Genomic DNA, 15,347 nt, shown 5'->3' on the forward strand with positions numbered 1-15,347 from the left:
AGGTGGTGAAATGGGGTTTAACATCGCGTCTAAGATTGTTGCACTTATGTATCGACGTGCATACATGTGTATAGCTGCTTGTTCTAGTCCGGACTGATGCCAATTTATAGTGCTAGCCCACTGATATACCATGCCTCAGTTTAACAGGACTACCCCACTCAAGACACAGTATACAGACTCCAAGCTGACCAGTCCTTGTTTTAACCCCTTAATGCCAAGCGCCAGACAGGGTAACAACAAGTACCATCTTTTAACGTCTTTTGGTGTGACACAGCCGGGGATCGAACCACGGACCTTCCACTCTCCACGCGGACACTCTACCATGGAAGCTGTCCAATAGCTGGTGTAAGCACCATGTGATCTTATGTTTACATGACACTAAATTTGCAACTGGGATATTGTGTTACATTCCTCATGAAGGTTATGCTTGTGTTCCTGTAGCTTGCCTCGGTGGGTCCCTGGCTCATGATCCCAGAAGTGCTCCATTGTGTTGCGATCTGGACTTCTTGCACCTTGTGTAGGTGTTATAAATGTCATCAGATCAAGTGGTGCTTACACCAGCTGCTGACAGCTGACAGTCTGTTCAAGACAATCCAGTGAACGATATGAGCAATGTCCAATGCAATCAACCAAGTCACCGAGGCACCACCTACAGACAATCAGCTTTATCCAACACTAATGTTGGGAACCGATTAAATCTGTGCTATTCAGACCCGATAAACCGACAGTCTCGCACTTGACTTCAACATGCCTCATTTGCAACAAATTACCGAAATCATTCATTAATCAGTCTTGTTAATCCGACACTTAAGCTTTGCGGTACCAGTTTCAAACTGGTGACTTCCATTCCAGACTATCCTTTTTAAAGAATTTTAATAAGTCATTCAGTCCGTAACAGTAGTTTTGTGCTAAGCTTTAGAGGTTGCATGATTAGAAAACATTCTTCTAACAATGAAATATAACAATATGAATATTTCATTTTTTATTACGTGTTTATATAGTTACCTATCATGTAGTTGTGCGATTTCCGATCACAAACTTTGATACTACTTAATTTCATTTATCCAACAATCATATGCAACCAACGATGTTGGATCAACGGGACTTGACTATTTGACAGCCTCTGATGACCAGCCTAGGTTGCTGGGGGATCTATCTTAACCCAGAAACCATTGAATCCCTATGGGGTAGTTTCTTTAATTCAATATTATCATTTTAAATGTTGTTGATCAAATATGCAATCCAAACTATGGATCTGTTCGAACTTTTGTGCTGCTCGCTCATCCATACCAGTAAGCATAACAAAGCTACAGTATTTAAGTCGAGTTTGAGCAACCCAGATATAAGCACAATCCAGGAAATAGTACAGCAACACTTCATGTGCCTGCAAACTGGCTGTGAGAAGAGAACTTGTGTTAGTCTCTGTAACAGTTGAGTACATCAACAAATTATTTGCTGCTCAGGCCCGATTTCAAGATCCATACTTGGCAGCCATTATAGTCATCAAATTCTCATTTGGCTTGTCTCTTGCAACCAGGGGTGGTGATGTCCTTTTCAGTATTCGGACCCCATCATACGATAAAGAACACCAAGACATATGTATGCTCCCCCATTTATTTCTTAATGTACACAAAGGATGGACACATCTAGAACATGATCATCTGGCCCTGCAACAAAAAAAGTATAGTATTAGAATTGAAATTTGGATTCAACTTTATACAATTTTTTTGCACATATAGGCTGTTAACTTCTAAAAAATAGCATGTTAACTGTTGAGAAATATTATATATTGCACTCATGTAACAGATCTCACTACTGGACATTAAGAAAGAGGTCCAAGTGATATCATTAACACATGAAATGCTAGTTATTCTCCTTCCATTGCACCACCATCTCTGTCTTTATCAATGACTCAGTTGACACCAAGACAACAGATTCCAGAGAGGTACAGTTGTGCTGGAAGTAACTCCCGGTAATCATCTTACAATATGTGCTTTGTGACTGAACATGACATGTATCAGTACTTCTTTGTTCAATTGTTCTTAGCTATTCTGCAGTTATTTTGACAGATGCAAGGGGCTGATATGTGCTTTCAAATATCTTACTATACTCACACTCAACAGTACATGTCATAAGCAAGCTATCAACTTTTGTTCCAGATGATATCAATGCTAATGGTGACATGGATATAGTCAAAGGAGTTGTAATTTTGAATATGCTTGTACTACTGTATCAAATTATGAATCTGACAGTCAAACATATCCCATGATGACAGGCACTGTAGCATTTTTATGTCACATAGTGCCATTGATCTCGACTCCATGGAGCCTATTGAAAGATTGACAACTGCATCTTGTTGAATGTCAGGGGGTTCCTGTCATAAACCTATCTTGACTCCATGGAGCTTATTGAAAGATTGACAACTGCATCTTGTTGAATGTCAGGGGGTTCCTGTCATAAACCTAAGGTTAAAAGACGAACACTTGGGGGTCTGTATATACCCTACATACCAGAAGAGTAGAACTCAACATGAACCTCTTTCACTGCGTCATTACAATCTTCCAAGGGACATAACTGCTGACACCCTCCCCAAATACATACCTTCCTCTTCTTGTCACCACCCAACTCAAAGTGCTTGCAGCGTTTTAGGGAGAGCTGTTTCCTGTATTTGCACTGGCTACATTCCATACGAAGTACAATCTTCTTGGTAGTTTTTGCCTAAATGCAGGAAAAAAATCATTCAGAATGTTCTGATGTTTGTAACAAAAGAATCATCTTAATAAAGGGATTCTGATTACAAGTGATCAAGTGAGTAAATATTTACTGTTTCAAGCAACATTTCAGCCAATGTGACACTTAGAACATGTAAAATGGGTCGAAGGGTCTCTACAACACAGGGAGGAACTCGGGGGGAGAGAAGGAAGGAGGAGGAAGGAAGGAGGAGGAAGGAAGGAGGAGAAGTTAAATACTCATTCAGCATTATCCATTACCAAAATCAATATTAATGTGTCTCTAGTACAAGTTACCTTCTTGTGGAAAATAGGCTTGGTCTGACCACCATATCCGGACTGTTTTCTGTCGTATCTCCTCTTACCTGTTGGGATGAAACAACAACCGATAAGGTTATTTCTTTATTAAAGTAAGGACAACGTACAAGAATTACCACAGTGCTCATGACAAATTATTAAACAAAGCTGATACAGTTTAGAGACATTCAGGAAATATCATAAACATAAACTTGTTGTATATATGATTTCTCAAAGGTAGGTATCCTTTGATCCACTTTTACTTGGACAATATGTTGCACTCATGGAACAGATCTCACTACTGGACATTAAGAAAGAGGTCCAAGTGATATCATTAACACATGAAATGCTAGTTAATCTCCTTCCATTGCACCACCATCTCTGTCCTTATCAATGACTCAGTTGACACCAAGACAACAGATTCCAGAGAGGCACAGTTGTGCTGGAAGGACAATCCAAACACGAAACATCTGAAATCACTGCTAAGTTGCGCATTTGTGTTATCAAGCGTATTTTGATGCCGTTGAGTATTGTAATGAAACTAAGTACATGTGTGTAAAAAGTGATGCATGCATCTTGCGATGCAACAGTAGAAACTATATTCATGACTTCAGAGATCAGCAAGCCATACAGCAAGTAGAAAAGCATGTCTACGATAGCTCTGTTGTCACAACTGTCGAAACACTGTCCTGGACAAACTGCTTATTCCAAATTAATTGGTTTTACTTCCTTGAATGCTTTTTGACCGAAATAGAAATATAAAGATTCCTGAAATGTGCTCTTAAGCACAAGAAATTAATTTCAATGACAGATTGACGGTCAAACATCGGAACAAGCACCCTGGCACAGTAAGAATCACCTAGAAGTTTGTGGCGCACCATTTGACTTCTTTTTTTTTTATCACTAGTGGCCAAAAAGGGCCATTCTTTTTTTGTCAACGAGAATGAACACTACATTAACTCTTAACTGAGAAGTAATGTAGAGTCACTAATCCTTGTGACCAATGAAATATTTTCTATTTTCTATATATATCTGAAGATGAAACAGTTCTGTACCCTGGGCATAGAGGGAGGCTTTGCCAGCCTTATACTGGGTGACTTTGTGCATGGTGTGTTTCTTGCATTCCCTTCCTCTGCAGAAGGTCCTCCTCTGTTTCGGGATGTTCACCTGGAAAACAACCAACAGTGTTCAAAGTTAAGATGTATGGAAGTCAAGGGGCTCTTGTCAAGGCCCTGACGTTACAAGATTTAAGGCGTCCCTTGAATTAGGAGCAAACAACAACGATCCCCCCTTATCTTAGCTTTACACTGAATCCAGGTATAAATTTTAAAAATATAACAGTATTACCATGATTACATATGCCATTGCCATAGCACATAGAAATAAAATACTCGTCTCCATAAATGCCAACCCAAAGTAAAACTGTCGAGTAAACCGTATGGTATAAAGAGTAATATGCCTACATGTAAGTTTAACATGAGGTCAAAGCTCCACGAATTCAAAAACCCTTGTTTTTCAGAAAGACAATGTAGAGTTTTGAGTCAGTTTGGTTTCACGCCTCTCTTAGCAATATTCTAATATCACGGTGGGGGATACCAGAAATATCAGTTTACATGTAAATAGTTTCCTGTCTGTGCCTGCAAAAATTGATCGATACAATGACCAGGGTGTTAAAACAACCAATCAGAGACCCTGTATCACTGAGAAATGGATATTCTAAAACTATGTGAAGCATGGCTCTCATTGGTCATTGGTCAGCATAATCATGCTGTAGAATGCTTCATGTCAAGGTTGCATTAACAATTTGCGCTTCGTAATATTTCATGCATGTTAATAATTCGTGGAAAATATAACAATTATCGTAATTCGGGGGATTGAATAAGAGGCGTAATAAGGTAATTTTAGCCTCAAAACCAGCTATCACACCAAAATCTTAAATCTGTGTCACTTGACCTGTAGTAAATACTTTAACTCTTTGAGATACCTGTAAATAAGCGTAACCATTTTCACACCTTCAAAAAACTTCCTTATGGATCAGGATTCACTAAAACAAATGCACATACTCAGTGTTTAAAATAAGAGTGAACAGCTGATGAATGTCAAGTCAAAGAAGTTAAGAGGTTAATTACAGATGAGTGAATAATACACCACACAAGTATCATTCTTCAATCGGAGTATATATTTCATACCCAAATTGTCAAACAACTAATTTGCAATATTTCAGTTCAAAACAGTTTTAGCAATTAGTGTCCAACTGTCGTCTTGGTCATTCAAGGAAACTACCTCCCCTACACATCAGCGTACCACTGACTATTCGGGCATCTTGGAAAAGAGTACTATCATTTTCGAAATGTCATACGCCAAGTGGGCTATCAGACATGCATTGTCTGGGATATATGATACCAGTTATACCCTGATCTTGGGTTTATCTCCGATCTGGTCAAGGGGTCCTCGTCATAACCCCAATAATGTTAAAAGTTTCATGTCCCTCGATTCAAATTCTAAAGCAATCGATGATCATGATATCAATCACTGGATTATCTGGTCCTGCACTCCAGACTCTATTATTTACAAACCGCCGTCATACAGATGGAATATTGCTGAGAACCTTGGACCCCACTGTCAGATGATTATGACTTCTAACATCGATATTAAATAAAGCGTTGTGCTAAAGGGGTGCTATGATAAAAATTGTGACCAATTGCGGAATACTTAGAACATGTTTACTCATTAAGATGGAGTATGTTCAATGTCAGCATAATTTTGATAATCATATCAAGGCCAAAATAAGTTTATCTACGCCTTTGCCTCTTGGTTTTACACAACATCTCACAATCTGAATTATACTGATTCTGCTGAAGAGAGTTTGGATATGTATATCGTTTGCCTGTGCACTAATAACAAGCTTTACCATCAAGGCTCTTGCAATTCTTAATATTTCATTCGAAAATAGAAGCATGCACTGCTCAAATTCACACATAGAGCCTTTGAACCTTCCGTTTGAGAACTTTGGGATCCTGATATGAACACAAATCATCCTAATTTACAGGGTGCATTCTAGATGTAGCTCGTGCTAGTTCAGATGTATATATATCTCTTGTACCTGAACTACACAGCCGTAAACAAAGACACTATATCGGCATAATTAAAGATCCAACGATCTTAATATATTATCAGACTTGTAGTGTCGAGAATGGACATTTGAAATTAATCATAGTTAAGAATGTTGATGATTCAATGCTAAAGATGAACACGGATTTTGGAAGAACAGGTCGTATCCCTCACCATTTTGATGGTGTTAGATCGTGAAAGGAAGTTGCAGGGCTGGCATGCGCAAACGTCGGGCACCTACTTCCGGAGTACGTTCAGTTGGAAACGATAAACGCAGAAATGAGTGACAGTACAAACGACAACACTAAAAGCACCGCAGAGAAAACGGAAAGCGATGCTGCAACGCCAAAGGTTTGTTTTGCAAAACAAATAAGAAACTCAAAACTTCTAGTTTTGTGTGTTTTATTCGATGTAATAAGTAAGATAATTATTGTTCGGTTTTCGATCAGAGAACAGGTGCTCGTGAGGCAGTATTTTTTATTCCACAAGTTATCACAGGAGAACGATTTTCAGTTATTGAGTTCGATGGGTCAATGTGAGAATAATTTTGGAGAAAATGTATAACTTTATCATGTAAATTTAATTATACATGTCACTAACAGACGTGAATCTGATACAGTACGTCGACGGTTGTAGGTGTTTTTAAATCATGCATAAAATAATTTCTAAGTGTGACGTCATACCTTTAGTTCATGCACAATTCAGTTAGAAGACCAGTACATCGACGGTTCTGAAGAATTGTTTAATTGTCGAGAACCCCCAAGCTCAATATGCACTGCTCGCCTTATTCTGTGAGAGAAGATTCTACTCAAGTGACCACACCATGAGTGTTGGCTTATCACGTAACCAGACTTTTCTCTTGTTTATAAACAACACCTTTATTCTGAAATAAGAACAGACAGGACTTAATGCAAGCCTTTCATATTCGAGCATATTGTTTTGCATAATTAGCCTGCAACCTCAGGGTATCGCGGTACTTGTCATTACGCTAAATGGAACAAAATGCACTCACTAACCTTTATGATTTTTCGTGTTCTCTATATCAGATATCATTTATTTTATCAAACAATGCATATTTTACTAATAAAAGTTCATTATTTACATCAGTAGCTCTGAGTAAAAGCCGGGCCTTGCACTCTGTTTGACAAGGGAGAGAACTCCATCGTATCGCGGTACAGAGAAAAGTTGTGTATGGAGGTCCGAATTGGACAAAAAGAGGACATTCTACCAACCACTTGGTATGATCATGCCAGACATCAGTGATTTGTTCAGACAAGTGCAAAGACAGCACAAGTAAATTTCTAAATGTGTTATCAGTAATAGGCATTCAATGCATATTTACCGAAAAGTAAGCGAAAAATATTTTTATAAGTCAACAACAAAATATCAGAAATGATTTTCTAAGATTGTTTATAAAATAAATTGGATGACAATAATTTGTCACAAAATGGAAAAATGTTAAAAGTCAACAATAAAAAGCACTCCTAGTATGCCCAAAGTATGTATTTATCTTTTGGCTACTAGTGAAAAAAGTATTTCTAAGTTTGGCATTATGTCCCTTATGATCTCCCAATAGCTTCTGGGCACATAGCTGGGAAAAATATTAGGACTGCGTAACTTCCGTTACCTTATTAGTGAATATGCAGATGATCTAGTTCAGGTCGATAGAGAAAGTTTACTTGGGGAACTGCGGGTTATATCGTTGGCCATTGATAGATGGGGGTAAGGCAATATTAAAAATGATGCCAGAAGTAAGTATCAACGCATTAATAACTCCATACTTTATGAAGTGATCACTTCCTGGTTACTGATTTGCATTAATAGACAGCCGCTAAGAGGCATGTCCCGCATGAACTACCAGAAATCACAAATGTCGCGATACGATGAATGCTGCGGTACCACAGGGTCCGAGTATATATGGAGATACTACTACAAGTGCGACAGTGTGGTGCATGACAACATAGCTTTACACATCAAAGTGACCACATCACTAGCTCTTTGTAGGGCGACCAACAACAAACTCACATTATGTTAGTTAAGTATATTAAGTATAGCTGATCATTTACAGGTCTAATCATACTATTAGTTGATCATAGAACAATTTAGATTATCACTAGAAGAGACTGGGAAATTAAACTGTTTAACCCCATTGTTTTCCTGCACCAAAAAGTATCTATAATTGTGTTTGTTGGCTTGGTGTCTCTAGGTTTGTAAGGCCTCAGTCCTACCCCACACTTAATCAAATGTTATCAAACATTTGGTGTCTCCTTCTGCAAGTGACTGTTTAAAATATGCTCCATTCACCCAACAGTAAATTGGTACCCAGAAGGATGTTATGCACCTGTGAAAGCCAAACTTGACACAAAACTATCACCTTGGATTGTATTTTCCCCAAGAGCTGACAAAGCTACTAGAATCACATTGACCAATAGACAAGAGTAATTATGTAGTGCAATGAGCATGCTTTGAGTGTGGAATTATTATTACAATGGAATATCATGATTATTGTTGTTGTTGTTCACAACAAACATGAACATGATAAATTCGTGACACTCTTTGTGGATAGCAACTTCTTTTCAGAGTTACTTCTTGCTCCTTCATCAGGTGAGTACTGACTTCACTAAAAACATGAATTATATGTGCTTGAATCTGTGAACATTATATATTTCTTTGTAATGTTAGGTCCACTCTGCAAACAGCTGGGAGAAGGCAGATCTTGGGGATGCAGACAGGAAATCAAAGTTCCTGAGGTTGATGGGAGCCTCAAAGGTACATCTTCCAATCTTCCATGTGTTCTGATGCCCCCCTCATGGCATGGACTGTTAATGTTAATGGATCATTTGTGCATACACAAGCAAACACACACACACTTTGAATATTTTAAAGAATTAAATTTGCTGTTGTCGATATTTGGCTGATATGCTGCATATTTAGCAAGTCATTAAATATGAACTCACTCACCCAGGCCAAGATGGTGTTGCTACTCACTGCTAGTTGTATCCCTTAGCCATACCAGGATTTGTAACCCGCAAAGATCCGAGTTAGAATATGTCTTTAGCAACCCATGCTTTCCGTAAAGAGGCAACTAACGAAATCGGGTGGTCAAGCTCGCTGCCTTGGTTGATGCACGTCATCGTATCCCAATTGCGTGGATTGATACTCATGATGTCAATCACTGGTTATCTGGTCTAGACTGGATTAAGACATTTACAGACCGCTATCATATAGCTGGAATATTGCTGAGTGTTAATTTATAAAGAAACACACCTGGTGCTCGGCTTTAAGGGGCTTAAAAAAAGACTGGTTGTCCTGGAGTCAGTATACTGTATTTGAGTGGGGTTTTCAGGTTAAACTGCAGCATGATACCTCAGTGGGCCTGCACTATAAGATCTGCATTAGTCCGGACAAAAACAGCAGCCACACATACACGTGCATGCACGTTGCTATATATTAAAGTGCAATAATCTTGATCGTGACGTTAAACCCCATTTCACCTCACCTTACATATTAATGTAAAAAAAATCTTGGATACTTTCGAAGTGTCTAATTCAACTAACAATAATTTCACTGCAAGTCCTCCAGGATAGACATTGTGAGTTAAATCCATCATGACAACAAACCATGTCGGATGTGTACTGTATGTTATTCAAGAAATAAACGATGAGTGGCAGCTGTTTATCATACAATAAAACGCTGCAGGGAGAATAAACCATGATGGGCGTTTATTTCAACATTTTGTACAGCCTTTTAAAGGATGTAAATAAAATGTACAAGCTTTTAAGACATTAACCTGTATGTAAATAATGTCACCCTGTGTACAGTCGAACCTTGGCAATGTCGGACAAGTCCATTTTATGTACAGGGGGGTTATGTTTGGTATTCTCAAAATATTTCCCGTCAATTATCCCCGATTGTCTTATCTTTCCATCTTATGGATGCGATCATTTGGCCATAGCATATTTCTGCTTGGCGCAGCTACATATGTGGGGAACAACTCGTTAGACACCTTCCTCTAAAAAATAATGTCGTCCAATTTACAACATCATCAAGTTGTGAGTGCATTGTTCGAATCTCCAGAAATGACGTCATGATAGAACAATGTTTCATAGTGAAATAAACCACGCTTCTTTTTTCATTGTTCTTTTGGATTTATCGTGTAGCTGTGTTATATATTAACATAAATGGACAAGTGGGCATGGACTGAAGGTTTTGGCCCCAATTCTGCCATGATGTCAACAAGAAATCTATCATTCATGAACATGCTTAATTTGTTAAGAAATGATGTAACTCATCATTTGTATATATATTTATGCAGCACATTGTTCATGCTGTTTGGATATCATTGTAATTGTCTTTATTATCTCCGTCATACAGTGGAAGGATATTGGAATGCATGCTGTCTGTCCATCTGTCACGTTTTGTTTCCAGAGCAGAACTCAAAGCACCATGAGAAAAATCTTTACCAAACTTTGCACATAGATAGGCCTAGTGGTGAACTGGTGCCTTTTGATAGTTTTTTGGTTTTTTTAAATATGAATTTCGAGGTTCAATGGCAATAACTTTCACTACAAATGACGGTCGTACTCCTTTCCGGAGGAGATATTGAAAGACGTACAGCATTTTTTTCACCAAACTTGGCACATGGATAGGTCTAGTGGTAAACTGGAGCCTGTTGATAGTCTGGAATGTTTTAAAAAAATATTTTTTGAGTTTCCATAGCAACTGGACATATTTCATGCTTGTTAAAGAGTAAATCTTGACTGTTTCAGAAGGAGCACCAGGGCAGATTTGTAATTGGAGATCAGGACACTGCCACGGCCCGGGACAGTAAGTGGGGTACATTACCTCTGCACCGGGATACGATACACAGAGGACATTTGTGTTGTCTTCTCCAATAGCATGTGTATCTCATCAAGTGACCTGAAAATTGCTGCGCCATTCATGAAAATGTCGACTTTGCACGTCACTTGATGAGATACCATGCCATTTGACAAGAAACAAAAAAGTTCTATTAATTATGCATTTTCCTGCATAATTTTCACGATTTTGTTTGAAAAACCACAGTGTCATTAGAGTAGGACTGAAAGTAGTTATTTCACATGAGCGAAAGTATCTATTTTTATGTTTGAAGATATATAGTATATTGTCAATAAACATGAGAATTATGAATTATTACTACGTAGGGATACTATAAGTGGAATTATTTATGCAATGGGATATGATGTGTTATTTCTGTGTTGAGATACAATACGTGGAGTTATTTGTATATTGGGATACAATACTTGGAATTGTTTGTGTATTGGGATACAATACTTGGGAGTTATTTGTATATTGGGATACAATACTTGGGAGTTATTTGTATATTGGAATACAATACTTGGGAGTTATTTGTATATTGGAATATGATACTTGGAATGATTTGTGTATTGGAATACAATACTTGGAATTATTTGTGTTTTGGAATACGATACTTGGAATTATTTGTGTATTGGGATACGGTTCGTGGAATTATTTGTGTATTGGGATACAATACTTGGGATTATTTGTGTATTGGAATATGATACTTGGAATTATTTGTGTATTGCGATACGGTTCGTGGAGTTATTTGTGTATTGGGTATAGGTTCGTGGAATTATTTGTGTATTGGGATACATTACTTGGAATTATTTGTGTATTGGTTTAGTTACTTGGAATTATGTCATTGATGTATACACTTAAATTGTGTATAGAGATATGATGTATAAAATTATTACTGTATTTGTGGTCTTTTGATCAATATTTAGACCGCAACATTAAACCCGTTTTCACCTCACCTACTTGACCGAACAGAATTTGACTAGACTCACACTTCAGACTAGAGGCTAAATTGTGTTATGTAGACAAAGCGTAACACGTCACAATATCATAAAATCCTGGAGTGCATGCTGTAGTTAGCTCGTGCACTATTTCGACAACAAATTTAGACCAATTTCTGAGTATTGTTATTGTGTGCTTGTCTAGAGCATGACGTGACGAGGATGTCATCCCAGTTGGAGGAGCAGTATGAGCAAGGCATGGAACATCGTCGGATTGGCGGCCGGCGTGGGCATGTCGGTCTCGGCTTCCATGATGAGGAAAAGAAAGAACAGGAAACCGAGGAAAGCACGAAAGAGGAGAAAACAGAAGAAAAGGATGAGGAAACAGGAGAGAAAGAACAAAGCAAACCTGAAGAATGTGAAAAAAGGAAACAATCTGACGACTCCGAGGAAACTAAAAATGACAATGAAAACGAATCCCCTGCCAAAAAAATGAAAATGAATTTTGTAAAATCCAGCTCATGAAGACACCGAGGCACATTCAATACACTGGCATCCTTTATCAATCTCCTTTTGAGAATGTTATCATTGTTTCATCAGTTACTGCGGTCATCGTGACAATTCACAGTGTCATGTTTGTAATGGCCTTTTCAATTTCATTTTATGACATTAATACAATACTGTCTGTACTGAATCTCTTGAGAATTAGTTTGTAGTTATTTCCAATCTCATTAAAATCAGATTTTAGTTCTCGCTATCGCTAAACAAAGATCTGAGGACATCCCATTACGGGTCATGCCAGAACGACCTTTCATCCGACCAATCAAAGCGTAGCTTACCAGATCATGAAAGTGAGTCGGAATGTCTTTTCAAATCATGCAACCTCGAAAACGTTAACACAGGGTATCGCGAATGACAGTTACGGTCGCACAACTGATTCCGTCAAAATTATCGTCGATCTCTCACTACTGTGGGATAAACATTTGAACGGAAGAGGCGTTGTTAGTCGTTTCAGTGGTCGGTAGAAGTTCTCGAAAGGCTGTTCTGACGTGGCCCGTAATGGGATGTCCTCAGATCTTTGTTTAGCGATAGAGCTAAGATCTGATTTTAATGAGATTGTAGTTATTACTTGGTTTACCATTCTTTGGTTGGTTGGTAGAATTTATGTTTTAAGAATAGACATTTCAGATTAATTATTTTTATGCTTCAAAGCATTGTCTGCATATGCTGACATGTGCAATGCTAGTTAAGCATGTATCTAGGGTTGTAGAAGTGGTAAACCAAGTTGTTTTAGAAGTCTTACCTAAGTAGGCAGTAGTATGAGTAGCATATTCCTCCATCACTTCTTGCAAGTAGGCATCAGACATTGCCGTGTTAGATCACACTGGCTCATGATAATTAGTGTAGTACTGTGCAGGTACTGTGCAATTCTGTTTATTTCTTGGATCACTGATTTTTTCAGGGTTGGACAAAAGACATCAGCCACGAATACATACCTTTGAGTTTTGGACTCTATAGGTGCAAAATTTGGGAGTAAAAGACTTGGGAGTTAGGTTGGGCAAGTCTGTGTATCAGTGTGGGGGACAGAACTCTTAACTCTAGCGATTAGTGTTGATGTTTTTTATGAACCATTGAGTAATTACAAAATATTTTTGCGTGTGAACGAGGAAACAATAATCGTAACTTTTTATTATATATTTAGGACCAGATGAGCAGTGATCCAACAAATACTAGTAGATAGATATTTACGTAATGAGATGTTCAGTGGGATCTTCCTTATTGTCCATGTGGTATGTTCTGTGTACCATATCTCTCATTTAAAGCATGCAGTATATGGTCTGTATTACACATGTAACCTTGGTAACATGTGTAATATATTCTGTATTACAGGTTCATATTGGTCTGCAAAGGTGTGGTGGGGTTTGTAAACATTGTTCAGGAATGATTTCTAGTAATATCTGTTTTGATGGTATTGATCTGGGATCCTGTTATTTCCTCCGTGTACAAGACTGACTCACTTTGAAAAGTCCCTTCACAGTGTCTCTTTACATCAATGCAGTTGTTGCCGAGGAATTCTTTGAGCCTGACGGGGGCACGGGTGGCCCAGGTGTCTAAGATGCTGCAATTCGCTGTGCAGAGTTGCGTCCCTTGTTCACGCCAGAAACCTATGTTTGTGGGTTCGAAATCCGGTTCGCCCTGATTATATTTCTAGGTTTGTCAACACCTTATCCGTGCTTGTGGGTTTCACCGAAGTGGTAAACGTCTGAGACCTGCATCACTTCAGGCTTACCTCCCACATTAAGCTGACACGCCGTGATATAACTGTTAAGAGTGGCGTTAAACCCAACTCACTCACTCACTCACTTTAAGCTGACCAACAATGATGAAATGTGTTTAAATTGTTTACATTTGTTAATGTCTTCAAGCATGTCAAAGGGATAATTTGTAGCAAGTTTATTACTGTTGCTAGGGTTACCACAGTGTCATGTGACCAATATCAACCATTCTTATTTGTGTCTGATATCAGTTCAATCACAATTATCATGTTATCAATTTGCCATGAAAATCCATGAAGAATAAAATCATGAGTATTTCTATATGAAACTGTTTTAAATTGCCATTGTGTCTCTCAGTGTTTTTGTACATATAGAACTGATTCATTAATACAGGTTTCAGACTCAGACATGGCAACCAAAATGCCAATACAGAATCATTTTGTCTCATGATCCAGACTGTCAATCTCTGATCAACAAACCAGGCAGCAGGCGGGCATGGCTGGCCCAGTCGTCTAAGGCGCCGCGATTTGCTGTGCAGAGTTGCATCCCTTTTACACGCCAGAAACCTATGATTATGGGTCCGAATCCCGGTTCGCCCCGATTATGTTTCTAGGTTTGTCAGCACCCAATCTCATTAAAATCAGATCTAAGTCCTCGTTGCAGCTAAACAAAGATCTGAGGACATCCTATTACGGGTCACGTCAGAACGACCTTTCGCGAACTTTAACCGACCACTGAAACGACTAACAAGAAGTCTACATCAGCCAATTAGAAAGCAGCTTTTACGAGCTTTACGCTCCTCATTTCAACCAGGGGACTTCCATTTCAGACTACGCTCGAAAAATATGTTGACACAGTTCTCGATTAAAATTTTGTAAAACTGAACAAACGAACATTCCGGAATGTCTAATATATGGTTGCGATTGTATGGCAGTGCTTCCCACGTACTGTGCAACGCCTCCTCCGTTCAAATGTTTATCCCATGGAAGCGAGAGATAGACAATAATTTTTGACGGAATCGGTCGTACAGGCTGTAACTGTTGTTTGGAATACCCCGTGTTAACTTTTTCAAGGTTGCATGATTAGAAAACACATTCCAACTGTCACTTTCATGATCTGGTAAGCGACGCTTTGATTGG

The 15,347-nt window shown here is 38.4% G+C and overlaps 2 protein-coding genes across 2 annotated transcripts; one reads left to right on the plus strand and one right to left on the minus strand.

The window, feature by feature from the left end:
- Positions 1–1,600: 1,600 nt before the first annotated feature.
- On the minus strand, positions 1,601–6,427 carry LOC125383702 (60S ribosomal protein L44). The gene is made up of 5 exons (XM_048402434.1): positions 6,312–6,427; positions 4,082–4,193; positions 3,027–3,094; positions 2,602–2,718; positions 1,601–1,667 (listed from the first exon to the last, which is right to left on the minus strand). The coding sequence occupies exons 1-5, from the start codon at positions 6,312–6,314 to the stop codon at positions 1,647–1,649; spliced, it is 321 nt and encodes a 106-aa protein (XP_048258391.1). The 5' UTR covers positions 6,315–6,427; the 3' UTR covers positions 1,601–1,646.
- LOC125383701 (small acidic protein-like) lies at positions 6,340–14,552 on the plus strand. The gene is made up of 4 exons (XM_048402433.1): positions 6,340–6,488; positions 8,820–8,906; positions 10,907–10,964; positions 12,138–14,552. The coding sequence occupies exons 1-4, from the start codon at positions 6,417–6,419 to the stop codon at positions 12,455–12,457; spliced, it is 537 nt and encodes a 178-aa protein (XP_048258390.1). The 5' UTR covers positions 6,340–6,416; the 3' UTR covers positions 12,458–14,552.
- Positions 14,553–15,347: the final 795 nt, after the last annotated feature.

The sequence above is a fragment of the Haliotis rufescens genome, unplaced genomic scaffold, assembly GCF_023055435.1.
Source record: "Haliotis rufescens isolate VD_foot unplaced genomic scaffold, xgHalRufe1.0.p SCAF_26, whole genome shotgun sequence".
Classification (NCBI taxonomy): domain Eukaryota; kingdom Metazoa; phylum Mollusca; class Gastropoda; order Lepetellida; family Haliotidae; genus Haliotis; species Haliotis rufescens.

Coding starts and splice junctions, on each gene's coding strand:
- LOC125383701 (XM_048402433.1), top strand. CDS start 6,417: ATGAGTGACAGTACAAACGACAACACTAAAAGCACCGCAGAGAAAACG. Junction 8,907..10,906: donor GGTTGATGGGAGCCTCAAAG/GTACATCTTCCA, acceptor TGACTGTTTCAG/AAGGAGCACCAGGGCAGATT. Junction 10,965..12,137: donor CACTGCCACGGCCCGGGACA/GTAAGTGGGGTA, acceptor GTGCTTGTCTAG/AGCATGACGTGACGAGGATG.
- LOC125383702 (XM_048402434.1), bottom strand. Junction 3,095..4,081: donor AGCCTCCCTCTATGCCCAGG/GTACAGAACTGT, acceptor TCATCCCAACAG/GTAAGAGGAGATACGACAGA. Junction 2,719..3,026: donor AGCCTATTTTCCACAAGAAG/GTAACTTGTACT, acceptor TCCTGCATTTAG/GCAAAAACTACCAAGAAGAT.